Raw genomic sequence first — 22962 nt, forward strand, 5'->3', positions numbered from 1 at the left:
ACCCGCCACCGCCGCGTGTGCGCCGTGGGAGCGGCCATCTTGGACGCCATCTTGCCCGACCTCGTGGGGTCCGCCATCTTATGAGCAGACAGCGTGGATGCCATCTTGTCTCGATCAGGGCCCTACAGTGGCATCGGTCACAGTGGACCAGACCAGGCCGCATCCGCTATCCAAATCAATGGTGGACATCGAGGTAAACGGGTGCCGGGTTAAATGCTTAATTGACAGTGGAAGCACGGAGAGTTTTATCCACCCTGAACTGGCACAACAACTCTCCCTAAAGGTGGTCCCTGCTCAGGGTACCATCTCTATGGCCGATAAAACCCAGACATCGACCATTCTGGGTTACTGCACGGTACAATTGTGCGTTAACGGAACTGTGTATGATAATTTTAAAGTATTAATCATGAAGAATCTATGTGCGAGCGTGATCTTGGGTTTGGCTTTCCAGTGCAACCACCAAAGCATCACGCTCAAGTACGGTGGGTCCCAGCCGCCCCTCACAGTGTGCGGTCTGGCTACCCTGAAGGTAAAGCCACCTTCGCTATTCGCGAACCTTACCCCTAACTGCCGGCCAATAGCGACCAAAAGCAGGAGGTACAGCTGGGAGGACAGGCGGTTTATCGCGACCGAGGTAGACAGGCTCCTGAAAGAGCGCATTATTGAACGCAGCAACAGCCCGTGGCGCGCCCAAGTGGTAGTGGTAAGGGGTAGCGAGAAGAAACGGATGGTGATCGACTATAGTCAAACGATCAACAGGTACACCCTACTAGACGCCTACCCGCTACCCCGCATATCAGAAATGGTGAACCAAATCGCCCAATACCGGGTGTTCTCCACCATCGACCTCAAGTCAGCGTACCACCAGCTACCTATCAGACCAGAGGACCGCCCGTACACCGCCTTCGAGGCGAACGGACGCCTCTACCAATTCCTCAGAGTCCCCTTTGGGGTGACGAACGGGGTCTCGGTCTTTCAGAGGGAGATGGATCGCATGGTCGATGACCACCACTTGCAGGCAACCTTCCCCTACCTCGACAACGTCACCATCTGCGGTCACAACCAGCAGGATCACGACTCGAACCTCGAGAGGTTCCTGAAAACCGCACAAAAACTCAACCTCACCTATAACGAGGACAAGTGCGTTTTCAACACCACGCGCCTCTGCATACTGGGCAGCGTGGTGGAGAATGGGGAAATCGGACCAGACCCCGACCGATTGCGCCCCCTACGGGAGCTGCCCCTGCCCAACACTCCCAAAGCCCTGAAAAGGTGCCTGGGGTTATTTTCTTACTATTCCCAATGGGTCCCCAACTACTCCGACAAAGCCCGCCCCCTCTTGAAAGCATCCTCTTTTCCGCTCTCTGCTGAGGCCCACGCCGCCTTCAAAAGCATTAAGCAGGATATTGAGCGGGCCACGCTACAGGCAGTGGACGAGAACACTCCATTTCAAGTGGAAAGTGATGCGTCCGACTTTGCCTTGGCGGCCACCCTCAACCAGGCAGGGCGGCCCGTAGCTTTCTTCTCGAGGACCCTCCAAGGGCCCGAGATCAGACACTCCTCCGTGGAAAAGGAGGCCCAAGCCATCGTGGAGGCAGTGCGCCACTGGTGCCACTACCTAGCCGGCAAACGCTTCACCCTACTTACCGACCAGCGGTCGGTAGCGTTTATGTTCAACAATAAACAGAGGGGGAAGATTAAAAATGATAAGATTCTTAGGTGGCGGATCGAGCTCTCCACTTTCGAGTACGACATCATTTACCGGCCAGGGGCCCTTAACGAATCCCCTGACGCCCTCTCACGAGGGATGTGTGCCAGCGCCACCGAGGATCGGCTACAGACCCTCCACAACGACCTCTGCCACCCAGGGGTCACGCGGCTGTTCCACTTCATAAAGTCCCGTAACTTACCCTACTCGATTGAGGAAGTTCGGTCTCTGACCAGGAACTGCCGCACTTGCGCTGAGTGCAAGCCTCGGTTCTACCGCCCAGATAGAGCCCACTTAATCAAAGCTACACGGCCCTTCGAGCGGCTCAGCTTAGATTTCAAGGGCCCCCTCCCGTCCGTCGACCGCAATGTTTACTTCCTGAACATTGTGGACGAATACTCCCGTTTCCCATTCGCCTTCCCCTGCCCAGACATGACCAGCGCCACGGTCATTAAATGCCTCAACAGCCTGTTCTGCCTGTTCGGTATGCCGAGCTATATCCACACGGATAGGGGGGCGTCCTTCATGAGTGAAGAGCTACGCCAGTACATGCTGTCCAAGGGGATCGCCACGAGCCGTACCACCAGCTATAACCCCCGGGGTAACGGCCAGGTGGAGCGAGAGAATGGGACAGTGTGGAAAGCAGTCACTCTAGCTCTAAGGACCAAGGGCCTCCCTATCTCCCGCTGGCAGGAAGTCCTCTCGGATGTGCTCCATTCGATACGGTCGCTATTGTGTACGGCCACTAATGCCACGCCTCATGAACGAATGTTTGTCTTTCCTCGGAAATCCACCTCAGGCGTATCCATGCCGTCATGGCTCTCCACCCCAGGTCCGGTACTCGTGCGAAGGCATGTGAGGGGCCACAAGACGGACCCTCTCGTGGAGCCAGTACACCTACTCCACGCCAACCCCCAATACGCATATGTCCGGCACGCCGACGGAAGGGAGGACACCGTGTCCATAAAAGACGTCGCCCCAGCCGGCATCGACAACAACCACGGCAATAGCAGCGACGACGATCACAGCAACCCTTACCCACCCACTACTCTTTCATCACCCCCGGAAGAACATCGACCAACGGCACCCCAACCAACTACCCCTTCAACAACCCCGGCGGCACCCCCGGCAGAGACCCAGGAGGCTACCGGGGACACCCAGCCGACACCCGCGGCACCACAACAGCCACGTCGGTCGCAGAGGACTATCAAACCCCCGAACAGACTAAATCTATAGAAGGGGTGAATGTGATGAAATATATTCCATTCATCACTGCCTGTTTTCTGTGTCTTGTAACTGCCTGCTTTCTGTGTCTTTTCCCTTCCCCCAGTCCTCATGTATTATGTATTGGAATGTGCTGGAATTGGTTGTGTGCAGGGCTCCGCCCATACCTGGCTCCTTTGTAATTAAGTCAGTCGGGCATCAGCCTCCTGAAGGAAGACATCTCTCTAGTTTACGTGTTATGTTCTAAGTTAATAAAAGCCTTACTTTTGTTCTGCTAACTTCGAGTCTCGGAATAATTGAGGCACATCAATAGCGACCAGGAGCAGGAAGTATTTCCTTCCCAGCTCAGGGACGCTGAGGCAATTGTAGAACCCTTGGCTGCTTCATTGACCAAGATAAGCTGACTCCGCACAGAGCAGGTGGCTCGAGCCTGCAACCTTCCCAGGCTGTACGGCCTAGTGTTGCACTGGGCTGTCCCTTTGCCAGCTAGGCAATAGGGGAAGCTGTAACCCATCCAATTAAATGGTTGCTGTAGACATAACCATGATAATGATGGAGGTACTGCTGTATTTAAAAAACACTTTCAGAAGATGTCACAACTTCTATGATATAATGGCATCACTAATGACTTGCATCAACTTAGCCCGCAGTAAGTCTACCTGCTTTTGTTACTGTTTACCCATTCTTAGCTCCAAGATATATTATTTGCATTTATGCTATTTCACGCCTAGTTTAAGCAAACAAAGAAAGCAAATTACTGCACACAATATTTATGCAATGGCAAATCTAACCCAGTAACATATAACTGGGTCCTAATCTGTATCGTCCAGAGTGCTAGCGAACATTAAGCCAATCAGCTCAGTGTCCAATCTTTTCAAAAAGTATTTTCAACCCAGAATCCGATTATTTTTCAAAAAGGTCAGTGTGAATGCCAGAGACACCTTACCCCGGCACTAAATTATGGTCTTTGGCAAGCTAACTGTGGGCACAATCGCAGCCGAGCCCAATCCTTTCCCAGCCTAATGTCCAAACATGTATTTCCCAGGAGATATTGCTGGAGATTGACCAAGAGCAGGAAGTCTGGTTGAATTTTCCCCTCGCTAGCTCCGGGTGCCAAGGCCAACTCTAGCACCCCAACTGCTGCCCTGTTTAGCATTCTGGTCTAGGCTCCCTCACCTGTATAGACTGGCACGGAACAAGGCAGTGCAGTGGCCCACTAAGCCACCAGGGAAGCTCAGGAGACTCATTTTAATGGGGTAGCGCCTTCAAGACGAGGCAAGCAGAACCCAGAAAATTAATGCATCGTCTTCAACACAATACTATCACATGCAAACAATATTTGGTTTATCATGTCACATGTCTGTAAACAAATTACATAAAAGGGTCCCAAAATGTCTCTTCTTTACGATTTTAAACCAATCAACCTTTGGGTAAAATCTCTTTGGATCTATGATTGGATTGACAAGAAAACTGACCTTTCTTTTCCTCCATACCAAACTCCAAGATCAAAGATTTTAGGTTCAAAACTTTAGTTTTTTTCAAACCTTGCATCAAGAATCTGCAGGTCAGAAAAAGAGGGACTAAAAATAATACCTGTCACTTTCATCAAGCAGAGCATAATGCTTTGTGCAATGCTTTGTCAGAATATGTTTAGGGCTGTTATTTATGGCAAAAGGCCATTTGTTGCTCAGATTTGCTAAAAGTGTCTCCAGGAACTTTCATGCAAAATTGTGGTATTCGCACAGTAAATCCCACTACACACACAAAGTACAGAAATTCACTGGGATTGTTGAGGCATGTTATACTGTGCCAAATCACTGACCTTAATTAAGATGAACGTAACGCTTCACATGACAACATACATAGACTGCTGCAATATAATCAATAGTGTGGTAGAATGTCCAAGGCAACTGACAAAATAAAATTGCCCGATTTTCTCCTCTCATCTCCTGAAGGGAGTACTGTTCCACAGACACTGACTGACTGACCTATGCTGGAGTACTGTTCCACGGGCACTGCCTGACCCATGCTGGAGTACTGTTCCACAGGCACCGACTGACCCATGCTGGAGTACTGTTCCACAGACACTGACTGACTGACCCATGCTGGAGTACTGTTCCACGGGCACTGCCTGACCCATGCTGGAGTACTGTTCCACAGTCACTGCCTGACCCATGCTGGAGTACTGTTCCACGGGCACTGCCTGACCCATGCTGGAGTACTGTTCCACAGGCACCGACTGACCTATGCTGGAGTACTGTTCCACAGACACTGACTGACTGACCCATGCTGGAGTACTGTTCCACGGGCACTGCCTGACCCATGCTGGAGTACTGTTCCACAGTCACTGCCTGACCCATGCTGGAGTACTGTTCCACAGGCACCGACTGACCCATGCTGGAGTACTGTTCCACAGACACTGACTGACCCATGCTGGAGTACTGTTCCACAGGCACTGACTGACCTATGCTGGAGTACTGTTCCACAGGCACTGGCTGACCCATGCTGGAGTACTGTTCAACAGGCACTGACTGACCCATGCTGGAGTACTGTTCCACGGGCACTGACTGACCCATGCTGGAGTACTGTTCCACAGACACTGACTGACCCATGCTGGAGTACTGTTCCACAGACACTGACTGACATGTAACATTTGCATGTTGAATTGTCATTGGCCCGCAGGCATCTGTAAGGAATACCTATTATATTCACGTGATCACATGCTGAGTTGTAATTGGCCTGCAGGCATCTGTAAGGACTGCTATTGTTTGGAAGACCCAGGGGTCCTGACTCCATCTTGTCCACACGGTGCTGTTGTGACTCAGATCAGATCTAATGCTTCATTAAAATAGTTTAAATTGTAATACTCCGTTGTCCTGCAATTTATTATTTTTGTACAAAGTGTGCAAAACAAGACATGGTGTCAGAACAGGGATTTGAAATGGACATCGTTGGAGCTCCTGTACCTCGAATAAATTGGGAATCTTTGAACTTACAGAGAATGGTGCAAGTTCAAGCAACACGTGGAACTGATGTTCTCGGGTCCGTTGAAAAGCAAAGGGGAGGAAGAAAGATGCAGCTACCTACTCCTGTGGATCAAAGAAAAAGGGAGAGACATTCTTAACACATGGTCTCTCACCACGGATGAAGCAAAGGTACTGAAAAGTTATTTTGACCGTTTTGAAGCATATGTGATGCCCAAGACAAATACGATATTCGCTAGGTACAAGTTTCAGGAGAAAGTACAAGGAGCTAGTGAGTCGTTTGAACAGTTTGTGACGGAGTTAAAACTGCTGGTAAATGACTGTGTATATGCAGATAAAGATGAGATGGTCAGAGACCGCATCGTGTTTGGAATACATTCAGCTAAAGTGAGAGAGAAACTTTTGAATGTTGGGTCCGGGCTAACGCTGGACAAAGCTATGGACATAGCTAGATCGCACGAGATAGCCCAAGCACAGTTGAAAACCATAACCGGCGCCACGAACAGCTCGTGTGAGCAGACAGTGCACGCAGTTAATAAACACACACCAAAGAACACCACCCAGAGAGCGTGTTTCAGAGTTCTAAAAATGGGCAACACAGACATAAAACGCTTCAAAAACTGTGGATATTGTGGAAACAACTGGCATGGAGAAAAGGAGTACTGCCCTGCCAAAGGAAGGCAATGTACTAAATGTGGTAAATGGAACCACTTTGCTAAAGTTTGCAAGACTGTTTTCGGAAAAACAGTACACACAGTGAGTGACAGCCAAATGCCAGATAGAGAGCCAAATGCAGAGGAACTGTTTATTGATTCTGTGTCACAGAAAAAACAGATTTCAGAGACTGAGCAAGCTTTTGCCGATATTGAGATAGGAAAACAGGGCAAAGAGCTTAAGTTTAAACTAGACACTGGATCTCAGGTTAATGTAATTCCTCTGAGTGAGTATCACAGCTTGAAGGATGAGTGTGAGCTACAGCCCACCTCACGCAGACTGACCAGCTATGGGGGTGAGCAGCTCAATGTAAAAGGCACATGTGTGATGAAATGCAAGTACAAAGAAAGCGACATGATGTTGGACTTTTACATTATTGACACTCGAGCACCTCCAGTGCTAGGTCTAAAGGCATGTTTAGACATGGACCTCGTCGAGCTAGTGCTATCATTGACAGCACCAGTTGAGAAGCAGACAGTCATGGAGGAGTTTGCTGACGTTTTCAAAGGAATCAGACTATTCCCAGGTGAATGCACTATTCACCTTGAACCAGCAGCAACCCCTGTGGTTTGCCCACCGAGAAGGATACCCCTTGCTCTACGTAGTCGCCTGAAAGAGGAGCTGCAGAGCATGGAGAATACAGAAATCATCGTCCGGGAAACAGAACCGACAGAGTGGGTCAACGCGTTAGTAGTGGTTGAGAAACCATGTACAGGCAAGCTCAGAGTCTGTCTCGACCCAAGATTTGAACAAGGCTATCAAACGCCCTCACTACCCTCTACCAACGCTAGATGACATCACACCCAAGCTAGTAGGAGCACGTTACTTCAGTGTAATGGACGCACGATCAGGATACTGGACTATCAAGCTCACGGAAGAGTCATCTAAGCTAACAATGTTCAACACACCATTTGGACGCTACCGATTTCTGCGTTTACCATTCGGTCTTAGCTCAGGATGAATTCCAGCGGAAGATCGACGAAACCTATGAAGGCCTCGACGGAGTAGTCGCAATCGTAGACGACATCCTCATCTATGGCAGGAATAGAGAGGAACATGACAGGAACCTCCGTGCGATGCTACAAAGATCACGGGAGAAAGGTATCTGGCTCAACCCCGAGAAAAGCATAATCGGATCCACCGAGATCAGTTATTTCGGGCATCGCCTCTCAACTGATGGCATTAAGCTGGATCCAGAGAAAATCTCCACCATCAAGAAGATGGAGCCGCCGAAGAACCACGCAGAGCTAGAGACAGTACTAGGCATGGTTAACTACTTAGCCAAGTTTGCCCCGAGCCTCTCCGAAATCAACACACCCATGCGTCAGTTGCTCAAACAATCCAATGAGTTCCTGTGGGACAAACAACATGACACAGCATTTCAGAAAATGAAAAACCTAATCACCAGAGAACCAGGACCAGTTCTTGCCTACTTTGACCCCAACAAAGAGCTCAGACTACAAGTGGACGCGTCAAAGTACGGACTAGGCGCAGTATTACTACGCTTCCAGATCTCTCACAGACAGTGAAATCAACTATGCTCAAATCGAGAAAGAGCTATATGCAATTCTGTTTGGATGTAAGCGTTTCCACCAATACGTCTATGGCCAACAAGTCATTGTGGAATCCGACCACAAGCCCCTCGAGTCAATCATGAGGAAACCACTAGCCGCAGCCCCACCAAGGCTACAGAGAATGATCCTTCAGCTACAGAAGTATGACTTCACAATCATTCACCGTCCAGGCAAAGACATTCCTGTCGCAGACACGCTCTCCAGAAAGTCTCTTAGCTACCAGGACAGCAGCCTCGGTGAAGGCATGGATGTGCAGGTGCACATGGTGTACAACAGCTTACCTGTGAGTGACTCAAAACTGAAGGAGATCCGAGCAGAAACAGAGAAAGATGCACAACTCACACTGCTGAGCAAAGTCATACATGAAGGATGGCCTGAGGAAAGGAGGAAATGCCCTCAGAGCATATCTGAATTCTGGAACCACAGAGACGAACTGTCACAAATCAATAGAATCACCTTCAAAGGGGAGAAAATCATCATTCCTACCAGTCTCAGGGAAGAGATGTTGACAAAAATTCATGCTGGACATATGGGCATGGAAGAATGCAAACAAAGAGCACGTGACATTATGTTTTGGCCCGGAATGTGCAAACACATTGAGGACATTGTCGGAAAATGTTCCATTTGTCTAGAACGTCGCCCATCAAATGTCAAAGAGCCCATGATACCTCACCGTATCCCAGACAGGCCCTGACAGGTCGTCAGCTGCAAGCAAGTGTATGCAAAACGTGTACAGAGACAGCAACACCAAAAGAGGTACTATGACAGGTCAGCTAGACTACTGCCGCCGCTGCACAATGGAGAATCCAGGAGCATGACTACTGGAAGCCAGTTGTCATCCAGCCAGCTGACACCGAGCGATCGTATCACGTCCGCACCCCAGAAGGACAGGTGTACCGTCGTAATCGCAGGCACTTCCTGAACACCAAGGAACAACACCGTCATTCCGATGAGAGGATCAGTTCCATACCACACAAGGTCGGGACAAGAGGTCAAGCCTAGAGTTATCCTTGACTTGTGAACTGTCAAACGGTGTAGGCGGATGGCTGCCCTAAAAAAAACTGTACATCGTTATTGAAACGTTGAGATGTTTTCAGTGCTAGTTAAACGTTGAGTTTACTTATATGTTGATGCTACTGAGAACATTATGTAGAAGAAAGGTTCAAAAGTAATGCATAACACTTTTCTTTTAAAAAAAAGGGGATGTAACATTTGCATATTGATTTATCATTGGCACACAGGCATCTGTAAGGAATACCTATTATATTCGCATGTGATCACATGCTGAGTTGTCATTGGCCTGCAGGCATCTGTAAGGACTACTATTGTTTGGAAGACCCAGGGGTCCTGACTCCATCTTGTCCACACGGTGCTGTTGTGAGTCAGATCAGATCTAATGCTTCATTAAAATAATTTAAATTGTAACACTCCGTTGTCCTGCAATTTATTATTTTTGCACAAAGCTGGAGTATTGTTCCACAGACACTGACTGACCCATGCTGGAGTACTGTTCCACAGACACTGACTGACCCATGCTGGAGTACTGTTCCACAGACAACGACTGACCCATGCTGGAGTACTGTTCCACAGACACCGACTGACTAACCTATGCTGGAGTACTGTTCCACAGACACTGACTGACTGATGCTGGAGTATTGCTCCACAGTCACTGACTGACCCATGCTGGAGTACTGTTCCACAGTCACTGACTGACCCATGCTGGAGTACTGTTCCACAGGCACCGACTGACCCATGCTGGAGTACTGTTCCACAGAGACTGACTGACCCATGCTGGAGTACTGTTCCACAGGCATTGACTGACCCATGCTGGAGTACTGTTCCACAGACACTGACTGACTGACCCATGCTGGAGTACTGTTCCACAGTCACTGACTGACTGACCCATGCTGGAGTACTGTTCCACAGACACTGACTGACCCATGCTGGAGTACTGTTCCACAGACACTGACTGACCCATGCTGGAGTACTGTTCCACAGACACTGACTGACCCATGCTGGAGTACTGTTCCACAGACACTGACTGACCCATGCTGGAGTACTGTTCCACAGACACTGACTGACCCATGCTGGAGTACTGTTCCACAGGCATTGACCGACCCATGCTGGAGTACTGTTCCACAGACACTGACTGACCCATGCTGGAGTACTGTTCCACAGACACTGACTGACTGACCCATGCTGGTGTACTGTTCCACAGGCATTGACCGACCCATGCTGGAGTACTGTTCCACAGGCACCGACTGACCCATGCTGGAGTACTGTTCCACAGGCACCGACTGACCCATGCTGGAGTACTGTTCCACAGACACTGACTGACTGACCCATGCTGGAGTACTGTACCACGGGCATTGACCGACCCATGCTGGAGTACTGTTCCACAGGCACCGACTGACCCATGCTGGAGTACTGTTCCACAGACACTGACTGACCCATGCTGGAGTACTGTTCCACAGACACTGACTGACCCATGCTGGAGTACTGTTCCACAGACACTGACTGACCTATGCTGGAGTACTGTTCCACAGGCATTGACTGACCCATGCTGGAGTACTGTTCCACAGACACTGACTGACCCATGCTGGAGTACTGTTCCACAGACACTGACTGACTGACCAATGCTGGAGTACTGTTCCACAGGCACCGACTGACCTATGCTGGAGTACTGTTCCACAGGCATTGACTGACCCATGCTGGAGTACTGTTCCACAGTCACTGACTGACCCATGCTGGAGTACTGTTCCACAGACACTGACTGACCCATGCTGGAGTACTGTTCCACAGACACTGACTGACCCATGCTGGAGTACTGTTCCACAGACACTGACTGACCCATGCTGGAGTACTGTTCCACAGGCACTGACTGACCCATGCTGGAGTACTGTTCCACAGGCACTGACTGACCCATGCTGGAGTACTGTTCCACAGGCACCGACTGACCTATGCTGGAGTACTGTTCCACAGACACTGACTGACCCATGCTGGAGTACTGTTCCACAGACACTGACTGACTGACCCATGCTGGAGTACTGTACCACGGGCATTGACTGACCCATGCTGGAGTACTGTTCCACAGGCATTGACTGACCCATGCTGGAGTACTGTTCCACAGACACTGACTGACTGACCTATGCTGGAGTACTGTTCCACAGACACTGACTGACCCATGCTGGAGTACTGTTCCACAGACACTGACTGACCCATGCTGGAGTATTGTTCCACAGACACTGACTGACCCATGCTGGAGTACTGTTCCACAGACACTGACTGACCCATGCTGGAGTACTGTTTCACAGGCACTGACTGACCCATGCTGGAGTACTGTTCCACAGGCATTGACCAACCCATGCTGGAGTACTGTTCCACAGACACTGACTGACCCATGCTGGAGTACTGTTCCACAGGCATTGACTGACCCATGCTGGAATACTGTTCCACAGTCACTGACTGACCCATGCTGGAGTACTGTTCCACAGGCATTGACCGACCCATGCTGGAGTACTGTTCCACAGACACTGACTGACCCATGCTGGAGTACTGTTCCACAGACACTGACTGACTGACCCATGCTGGTGTACTGTTCCACAGGCATTGACCGACCCATGCTGGAGTACTGTTCCACAGGCACCGACTGACCCATGCTGGAGTACTGTTCCACAGACACTGACTGACCCATGCTGGAGTACTGTTCCACAGACACTGACTGACTGACCAATGCTGGAGTACTGTTCCACAGTCACTGACTGACCCATGCTGGAGTACTGTTCCACAGACACTGACTGACCCATGCTGGAGTACTGTTCCACAGACACTGACTGACTGACCCATGCTGGAGTACTGTACCACGGGCATTGACCGACCCATGCTGGAGTACTGTTCCACAGGCACCGACTGACCCATGCTGGAGTACTGTTCCACAGACACTGACTGACCCATGCTGGAGTACTGTTCCACAGGCACCGACTGACCCATGCTGGAGTACTGTTCCACAGGCATTGACTGACCCATGCTGGAGTACTGTTCCACAGACACTGACTGACCCATGCTGGAGTACTGTTCCACAGACACTGACTGACTGACCCATGCTGGAGTACTGTACCACGGGCATTGACCGACCCATGCTGGAGTACTGTTCCACAGGCATTGACCGACCCATGCTGGAGTACTGTTCCACAGACACTGACTGACTGATGCTGGAGTACTGTTCCACAGACACTGACTGACCCATGCTGGAGTACTGTTCCACAGGCATTGACCGACCCATGCTGGAGTACTGTTCCACAGACACTGACTGACCCATGCTGGAGTACTGTTCCACAGACACTGACTGACTGACCCATGCTGGAGTACTGTTCCACAGGCACCGACTGACCTATGCTGGAGTACGGTTCCACAGACACTGACTGACCCATGCTGGAGTACTGTTCCACAGGCATTGACTGACCCATGCTGGAGTACTGTTCCACAGGCACCGACTGACCCATGCTGGAGTACTGTTCCACAGACACTGACTGACTGACCCATGCTGGAGTACTGTTCCACAGTCACTGACTGACTGACCCATGCTGGAGTACTGTTCCACAGACACTGACTGACCCATGCTGGAGTACTGTTCCACAGGCACCGACTGACCCATGCTGGAGTACTGTTCCACAGACACTGACTGACTGACCTGTGCTGGAGTACTGTTCCACAGACACTGACTGACCCATGCTGGAGTATTGTTCCACAGACACTGACTGACCCATGCTGGAGTACTGTTCCACAGGCACTGACTGACCCATGCTGGAGTACTGTTCCACAGGCACCGACTGACCCATGCTGGAGTACTGTTCCACAGGCACCGACTGACCCATGCTGGAGTACTGTTCCACAGACACTGACTGACTGACCAATGCTGGAGTACTGTTCCTCAGTCACTGACTGACCCATGCTGGAGTACTGTTCCACAGACACTGACTGACTGACCTATGCTGGAGTACTGTTCCACAGACACTGACTGACCCATGCTGGAGTACTGTTCCACAGACACTGACTGACCTATGCTGGAGTACTGTTCCACAGACACTGACTGACCCATGCTGGAGTACTGTTCCACAGACACTGACTGACCCATGCTGGAGTACTGTTCCACAGACACTGACTGACCCATGCTGGAGTACTGTTCCACAGGCATTGACTGACCCATGCTGGAGTACTGTTCCACAGTCACTGACTGACCCATGCTGGAGTACTGTTCCACAGACACTGACTGACCCATGCTGGAGTACTGTTCCACAGACACTGACTGACTGACCCATGCTGGAGTACTGTACCACGGGCATTGACTGACCCATGCTGGAGTACTGTTCCACAGGCATTGACCGACCCATGCTGGAGTACTGTTCCACAGGCACCGACTGACCCATGCTGGAGTACTGTTCCACAGACACTGACTGACCCATGCTGGAGTACTGTTGCACAGACACTGACTGACTGACCAATGCTGGAGTACTGTTCCACAGACACTGACTGACTGACCCATGCTGGAGTACTGTACCACGGGCATTGACTGACCCATGCTGGAGTACTGTTCCACAGGCATTGACCGACCCATGCTGGAGTACTGTTCCACAGACACTGACTGACCCATGCTGGAGTACTGTTCCACAGGCATTGACTGACCCATGCTGGAATACTGTTCCACAGACACTGACTGACCTATGCTGGAGTACTGTTCCACAGACACTGACTGACTGACCCATGCTGGCGTACTGTTCCACAGACACTGACTGACCCATGCTGGAGTACTGTTCCACAGGCATTGACTGACCCATGCTGGAATACTGTTCCACAGACACTGACTGACCTATGCTGGAGTACTGTTCCACAGACACTGACTGACTGACCCATGCTGGAGTACTGTTCCACAGGCATCGACTGCCCTACAGTACCTCACGAGTTGGCCATTCTTCATGTATAAATCTAGACATGGTCCTAAGTTGTTGCAACTACGGCTGAGAGGTGGAGAGAGGGGACAGAGTGTGAATGGGGAAAGTCAGAGGGGGGCATCTCTGCTTTCTGTTTGTTTTACACCAATTTTTATTTGCTGGCTCATTCTGATGAAATTATCAGGGAATTTTGGACTAAATTGCCAAGTAAGTTCGATCAAGCAAATTCCAGCCCAATGTCTGTCGATCACTACCTCCCTCATTTCAAACACGGTGTACATTCAAATTACAAAATAGAACCATGCTAATCTGACATTTTCTGTTCTCACTCATTAATCAAAAACAACATCTATAATATACTGAAAGTCTTAGGTAACGTGTACACTTCCGATGTCATACTTACTTCCTATTGCACTCTGCCCTCTTGCACAGAGGGGAAATTGTTATAAAATGGCGTATCCTTTGAGCTACTTGTTTATCCATAAAACTCTCAGAACTCTAATGGATCTATACAAACTTTTATAGAGTCTCTTAACTGTTCAGCTTAACAATTCCATCTCAATATTGTGTCATTTTACACTGGCTCTACTCAATGCTACTTTCTTCTTATTTTAAGTACCGTCTAATTTTTTAAGACAGCCATAGGGAAACCACGATCTCTTTGGCAGCTTTCAATACTTTGAGAAACACGGTGTTAACAGAAATGTAGAGACAGTCGACATTTATTGCATATTAATGTGCCTTCATTTCTAGCAGTGCAGCCTAATCCATACTGAATAAATACTACAGGCCTGGCTTTAATGAGATCACTGAATGGTGGGCTTTCCGCAATAATCTGATGGAGAGTGTGATGGGTTTGGGTAAGGGGCAGGGAAGGTGGTGATGCCGTACTCCCCCAGAAACATTCGCAGAATTATTACAAGCAGCCACTGGAATTATCCCACCTCAACTTTGCAAAAATATTTTAAAATTAATCACTCATTACATTTTTTTATTTTATTTCAATATTATATTGAGGATTTAGCTAGATTGATTAACAGGGGAGCGGTTAAGAAACCCACTGTGTAAAACATGCCTTTTTAGAACTTGAGCAGAATTCTAGTTGAAGCAGGCGTGTCCTTGGAACATTTAATACAGTAATTTCACCACTAATTTGGCAAGCAATTTTTTTTTTTTTTTTTTAAATACGAGTTTAGTTATAACTAGAAGCAGTGCAACACTTTTGCTACTGGACCAGGGTGGCCATTTTGCCTGTAGGTGGTTCAGCATGTTGCAGCTGTACGTTCCTGTGCATGTGACCCAGTTCCCAGGCACCATGTGATAAGCTGACAGATGTGCTGCGTTCGCCTTTGTTTCCAACACCTTTTCAGCCAAGCTCGATGTAAACTTCAAGAACCGTGTCTCATCTACTTCCTGGGAACTCTATAATCCTCCACTCTAAACACGGACTACAACAACCTCAGATCATAGATGTCGGCCCGATTTTCCTGTCTGTTTCTCCCACACCCCTTCTACTTTGCAGCCGTCTTCGCCCCTCTTTGTCTTTCTCCTACTTTTTTGCGGAGATGTTTTCAATGCTCTTAAGTCCTTTAATGTCTTTGCTTGGCGGAGATGAATTTTTGTATGTCTTCCATCACGTCTTTCCAGAAAGCACCGGTTTGCGGATTATTAAACCCATTCGCTGCCTCTTCATACCAGTTTGGACACCTTTGCCTCTTGACGTTCATGTGGGGTTGTCTGCGTCCGCCCCAGCCATTCATTTTGTTCAGGCTTATGAAGGGGTTTGCTTATCTTACAGCATCCAGTTCTGACAAAAGGATCTGCACGCAAAAGGTTAACCCATTTTGTTTCTTCTGACAGATCAGCAGGATGCTTCCAGAGTTTTCTGTTTTCATTTCAGTTTTTTCAGCGTGTGGCTTTCCTCCCTTCATCTCCACTGCGCCCCCGGTCCTGTCCATCACTGCTGGGGAACTGGGGGAAGGCAGAACTTGGAATTTTGGATGGATTTGCATAAAACCCAGAATTATTTAAAAGAATTGAGGGTACATTAAACTATCATTTAACGCACACAATCTCAACGACTGTAGCGTCGAAGAATTTGATAGTTAAAATTTCCCAACTGCTCGCCAAGCTACAGCAGCTACCAACAATATCCCACAACAAATGTTAGTAAAACAAAGGAGAAAGCGAAATAACAACAGAAAATGCTGGAAAAACTCAGCAGGCAACATCCGTGGAGAGAGAAACAGAGTCAACGTTTCAGGTCGATGGCCCTTTGTCAAGACAAAGGGTTTCGACCTGAAACATTGACTCTATTTCTCTCTCCGCGGATATTGCCTTGGTAGCTGAGTTTTTCCAGCATTTTCTGTTGTTATTTCGGATTTCCAGCATCTGCAGTATTTTGCTATCATAAAGGAGAAAGCGAGGTGGAAGCAGCATGAAATTCCAGGAAAACCTTCCAAATCCACTGTCCGTACGAGAGTTCACTCAGTTAGGATCTCCTTTCTAATGCCATTTGATTTAATACCTGATGGACGACCCCTTTAAAGTACCAGGCAGTCTGATGAGCGACCCCTTTAAGTTTCCCTTAGGAAAGAGCTAACTGTCCCACCTGCTTTCTTTTAACTTTGGTAATTTCCCCAGTTAAGCCATGCACAGCAGGTGGTGACTGGTTCGGTTCTGTGCAGAGTTACTGGACATTAGCCAGGGCAGCAGTTTGGATGCTACAACTGGCCCTGGCACCTCTGAGCTATAGAGGGGGCAACAGCTCCCACGCCTCATTGCTAACAGAGTGACCCCTCGTATGTGTCATCCAGTGACAATTAGTCTACCGACACTCGCTGCCGAGGCTCATGCATGAAGAACGCACCTTCGACAACACGATGGAGAACTAGACGTGGCCATGAAACTGTACAACTGGCTCCTTCAGTAAAGGAGGGGAATAAACTGGAGGGGGAAATAAGTAATTTCACTAGCATCAGTATGTGGAGCTCTGCCTACATCTTTAAGTGCACATGTACAGAGCTCCATTTTACGTGAGTACAGAGCAGTGGAATTCACTGCTTGCTGCCCACTCACACGGCTCTCAAGGCAGGTAATTGTATCAAACCTGCAGTATGACTGCAACCCCTATACCACTACTTTTCATGTCAAAAATCAAATATAATTCTCTGAATAATCATAATGAATAGTTTGTCAAACATCCCATTGAGTGTTTGTTCATAGCCCTTAATGTGCAGGGAAACGTTAAATGTCAAGAATTGGTGAGAACAGGAAAAAAAAATGATAGTGGTAATTTTCTGACTCTGTGCTTCTGTTTGTTCAACATCCAGTACTGGATGAGCAGAAATGTCCTCCAATTAAATATTGGGAAGACTGAAGCCATTGTCTTCGGTCCCTGGCCACCGACTCTGTCCCTCTCTCTGGCCACTGTCTGAGGCTGAACCAGACCTTCACAACCTTGGCGTCCTATTTAACCCTGAGTTGAGTTTCCGACCACAAATCCGCTCCATCACCAAGACTGCCGACTTCTACCTCCTTAACATCGTCCGTCTCCACCCCTGCCCCAGCTCACCTGCTGCTGATACCCTCATCCATGCCTGTGTTGCCACTAGACTCGACTATTCCAATGTTCTCCTGGCCGACCTCCCTACTTGCACCCTCCGTAAACTTGAGCTCATCCAAGACCCTGTTGCCCATATCCTAACTCGCACCAAGTCCCGCTCCCCCCATCACCCCTGTGCTCGCTGACCTACATTAGCTCCCAGTCCGGCAACACCTCGAATTTAAAATTCGCATCTTTGTTTTCAAATCCCAACATGGCCTCGCCCCTCCCTATCTCTGTAACCTCCTCCAGCCCTACAACTCTGAGATCTCTGCGCTCCCCCATTTCTGGCCACTTACGCATCCCTGATGTTCATCGCTCCACCATTGGTGGCCGTGCCTTCAGCTGCCTAAGCTCTGGAATTCCCTCCCTAAACCTCTCCGCCTCCTCTAAGACGCTATTTAAAACCTACCTGTAGGACCAAGCTTTTGGTCACCTGTCCTAAAATCTTATGTGGTTCGGTGTCAAATTTTGATTGATAACCTCCTGTGAAGCACCTTGGGACGTTTTACTACGTTAAAGGCGCTATATAAATGCAAGTTGTTGTTATTGTGTTCCTGGCTGGAAAATGGTGCCCAGCATGCACCAGAATTTCTGGTGCGATCACGGCAGGCTGCCAACAAAGTCAGAAGATTACCCAGCATATCGACAAGCAGTACTAGCAGCAGTCCTTGGTGAAGCTAGTTTCCGTCAGCTCCATTGATGCCTCTTCTCTTTCTGCCTCTGTGACCTACAGACCTTGAATTGGTTCAACAGCAATCAATACTGTGGTATTGTTACGGCTACCAGGCTGCTCCCACTACTAGTATTGTACCTTGTGTGTAGAAGTAGAAATGTACTCTTTGAAGTAAAATTTTATGACATTGTCTAATGTAAAGAGATTTGTAAGTAAATATTACAGAAACAGTGATACAGACAGATGAATCTTTCACAGGAATCTTTTCAAGCCTAAAATCAAATGGCATTTCTGGATAAGGAAGGGGGAAAAAATAAAATCAGGCTGGGTTCTCACTCCTGAATACTAGCGAGTGACCCCCTACTTGAAATGCATGTGTACGACGTACGAGGAGAGATTGGGTCGATTGGGCTTATACTCGCTGGAGTTTAGAAGAATGAGAGGGGATCTCATTGAAACTTATAAAATTCTAACAGGACTAGACAGACTGGCTGCAGGATGTTCCCGATGGCCAGGGAGTCCAGAACCAGGGGTCACAGTCTAAGGATAAGGGGTAAGCCATTTAGGACAGAGATGAGGAGGAATTTCTTCACCCAGAGAGTGGTGAACCTGTGGAATTCTCTACCACAGAAGGCAGTGGAGGCCAATTCATTAAATATATTCAAGAAGGATTTGGATATATTTCTTAAGGCTAAAGGGATCAAGGGACATGGGGAGAAGGCAGGGATAGGGTACTGAATTTGGATGATCAGCCATGATCTCATTGAATGGCGGAGCAGGCTCGAGGGGCCGAATGGCCTACTCCTGCTCCTATCTTCTATGTATCTATGTGAACTTCAGGTGAGGACAAGATTGAGCTTGACTGAAGCCTAAATGAGATTGAAACGTCTACTAACTCTCACTGTCTAGGATCACACATGAAGAATAGCCAATTGGAACATAGTAACAGGAGCAGGCCCTTCAGCCCCTGGAGTCTGTTCCGCCATTCAATCAGGTCATGGCTGATCTGCACCTCAACTCCATTTACCCACCTTTGCTCCATATCCCTCGATACCCTTACCGAATAAAAAATCAATCTCAGCTGTGAACATTTCAAATTGATCCAGCACCCGTGTCCTTTTGGGGGGCAGGGAGAGTTCCAGATTTTCACTACCATTTTTGTAAAAAAGTGCTGCCTGATGTCATTCCTAAATTGCCCAGCTAACCTTCTAAACTCAAAACTTTTGTGGGATTGTTCGGTAAGGTACCCGAGGAACCAAACCTCGTAACAAGAGTCAGCATTTCCAGGAATGCTGGGGAGAAAAATGAGGGTGGGGGGGGGGGGGGGTAAATGAGGAACATGGGCCTTTCTGCATGCAGATGTGACCAATGTTCCCTCTAAGCTGCGCGGCCCAGGACTGGCTTTTTAAATGGGAAATTCCACGCATGGGCGAAACTTTGAATGGGCTGTTCAGCCCGTTAAAGGGACCGTGCACCCAAAAACAAATTAGGGGGAACATTGGATGTGAGTGGGTGACAATTCTTTTGATTACTGGTGATTTATGAAGACATACGAGTTTGGGAAGTCACAACCCAGTTCCAAGTGTGTACGCATCTATACCATAAAAATGGCTACAGTTTGGGATTCTCACTCCAAGGACCAAAAGGATGTCTGGGGCGTGAAATGGAAATACCATACTGGCCCTTCCTAGGCTGGGTTGAAGACTTACTTTTTATTAAATGATCAAAGGCTACTGAGCCTGACAGTATGAAGGATAGTCACTAAACAATGCAGCTCCATAATAGTGCTGGGCTCAGTAACTCCTCAAAGCCGAATCATGTCATTGCTTCACTTACTGTTTAAACAAAACATTCGGCTAAAAGTGTCAACCGTGGCAGCACTCTAAGTCAGAAGGTCACGGGTTCAAGTCCCACGCCAGACACTGGAGCACATAATCTAGGCTGACACTTCAGTACAGTACCGAGGAAATGCTGCACTGTCTGACGTGCCATCTTTCGGTTGAGATGTTAAACCGAGGCCCTGTCAGCCCTCTCAAATCGACATAAAAAGATCCCTCTGCATTTTTCAAAGAAGAGTGGGTGAGTGCTCCCAGAGTCCTGGCCAACATTTGTCTCAACCAATACCACCAAAAACAGATTAGCTGGTCTTTTGTCCCATCACTGTTCGTGGGACCTTGCTGTGCACATATTGGCTGCTGCGTTCACCTATATTACAACAATCACTGCACATCAAAAGTACTTAATTGGATGTAAAGTGCTTTGGGACGTCCAGAAGTTGTGAAAGGTGTTATATAAATGCAAGTTCTTTCTTTCCTTAACAGTTTAATCTTGAGAACAGGTACTGATAAGTGCTATTGGGATGTAGTTTATGAAAAGCAAAATCTTTTGGGTCTTTACACCATCATTCTGAGCAAAGTAATAACACTAGAAAGATATATTTATAGAGTGCCTGATCAGAGTTCTCAAACATCTCAAAACGCTTCACATACAAATGAAGTTCAGTGACTGTTGTCGATGTTGGCAAACTACGCCTTACATAACAGTTATATTGCAGCTTTTACTCTAACACACAGCAACTAGAACACCTTTGCTCAACAGAGAAGCTGCATACAGTATCAACTATTTTATAAAGATCCCCTTATACAGCTGGTTGAGTACGAATTTTCTGATTGCGATTTCCACTGCCGATTAGTCAGAATCAAACTACGGTTGAAATGTCACTTTCTTCTCAGGCAACAGAAAACATGCAAATTGTGCTCCTTCCACCAATCTTCAGGAAGTCATTAACAATTTTTCATACACCCCCCAGACAGTTCTATCTTTCTGATCACTCATATATATATTCTTCCGAGCCAATAGGGCGCTCGACTGCACCAGCACCAACAGGACTTCCTCTGCACTACCCTCTCATCTATTTTTAAACTAAAAAAAAGTGTCTTGGCACTCAGGGGCCATTGAAAAAGCACATCAGCTCTTGATATCTTTCAAATGTTATTTAGCATGTAGTTTAAACTTGAACACAAAGAAACTGTCAAGATCAACTTTCTTTCTGATAAAATGATCAGGTGCCCAATAAAATGAATATAACTAAAAAATATTAAGAGACCAATATCCTCCATCAGCCTATACAAAGGATGTCAAAATGTCAGCTGTATCTTTTAATCTTATGCTGTCACTTTCCAACAACCCTCTTTTGATCTATCATGCTGCATTAACATTTTAGGAGACCCAATTACAGTTACGCTTACAAAACATATAACTGGAGATGTATATGGTAAACGGTATATGATCAGGAAAATCTTTGCATTATTCACACATGATTATGGGACATTAGTTTTAAAGAACCGGTGAGTCACGATTGCTTCTGTACTGCAGAAGAATTTCTAACCACTTCTGTGTCGGTGGTGCAGTGTATTTCCTGTGTGTGCGTCTCTTGCATACAAGTACACATGAAAAAGTCTGGTAGCTCTGTCAAATTTACATTTCGAGACATTTCATATAAAATGGTCCCAGTTTGAGTCTAAACTTGGCCAGTTCTTGTCTGTAGAAGCTACAAGTGAAATATTTACTGTACTGGAGCCAAGGCAAGTCTATGGCTTAAAAAAAAACCACACAGGGGTGGGCAGCTGGTTTACTTTGTCCAGGACACTAAACACAAATACTCATCTATATATAAAAACAATAAAACACAGAGCAAAAGGGCAAGTTTACGAGTTTAAAGCAACAGCCCTCACACCCTCTGCCCTTTTGACGCATTATGAGGTGTTGAATAACTTCCTGCCACTTAAAACTCCATTAGAAAGGTGCTCTGAGATTACGTTTTTTTTTAAAAACACACAAAAATATATCAACACAAACTTGTACCGCAGTTGAGTTGTTCTTTTTTGTTTTTTTAAAAGAGTGCCACATCCCCAAGTACCAACTCCCTCCCCAAACACAAGGCAGGCACCGACTAGCAAGGCTCAAAGTTGAAGGAGTGTCCGCTCCCCCTCTCCCCGCTGCGGGGGAGCCGCCGACTGACTGAGTGAGTCGGGCAGCCGCCCAGCGCTTTACCTTCAGCTGCGATTTGGAGACTTTGCCACTTTTCTCCACGTCCAGCGCTGTGAACGCGTACCAGATGGACTTGAGCAGCTCGCTCCGCAGCTCCATCACTGCACCGACTGCGACAGGCGAGCAGGCAGGGAGGCGCGGGCACGGGGCGGCGGGGACGAGCCCAGCCTGACGTCAGCCTCCCCGGGACCGCGCTCCCGCTCGCTCACTGCCACACTCAGGCGCGCGCCCGCCCGCCCGCAAAGTGCTACTCTCTGCCCAACCACACACACTCCCTCTTTTACTCAATTACAGACTTTCCGGCTCACACAATTACCCGCCCTCTCTCTCTCTATATATATATATGCACACTGATTACTGAGTTTGCTGGTATATTTAGCATCAAACAGAAGGAACAAAAAATATTCTCTTCTTAGGCAGTCCCTGGGAACCGAGGATGACTTGCTTCCACATTAAAAATGAGTTCGCAGGTGACTGATG

General features: G+C 48.0%; 1 protein-coding gene across 4 annotated transcripts in view; it reads right to left on the bottom strand.

Annotated features, from left to right (window-relative positions):
- Positions 1 to 22697, bottom strand: part of LOC147105284 (differentially expressed in FDCP 6 homolog) — a 200855-nt gene extending 178158 nt beyond the window's left edge. For 3 of the 4 annotated variants that reach the window (XM_086011478.1, XM_086011477.1, XM_086011479.1), the window contains exon 1: positions 22486 to 22695. In XM_086011478.1, the coding sequence (XP_085867604.1) occupies positions 22486 to 22581 (96 nt within the window). In that variant the 5' untranslated portion in view covers positions 22582 to 22695. Of the gene's footprint in view, positions 1 to 22485 lie in introns of all 4 variants that reach the window. The other variant, XM_086011480.1, reaches the window with a different exon arrangement.
- Positions 22698 to 22962: the final 265 nt, after the last annotated feature.

This window comes from Somniosus microcephalus, chromosome 18 (genome assembly GCF_052327205.1).
Source record: "Somniosus microcephalus isolate GS21.2 chromosome 18, FLI_Smic_1.0, whole genome shotgun sequence".
Lineage (NCBI taxonomy): Eukaryota > Metazoa > Chordata > Chondrichthyes > Squaliformes > Somniosidae > Somniosus > Somniosus microcephalus.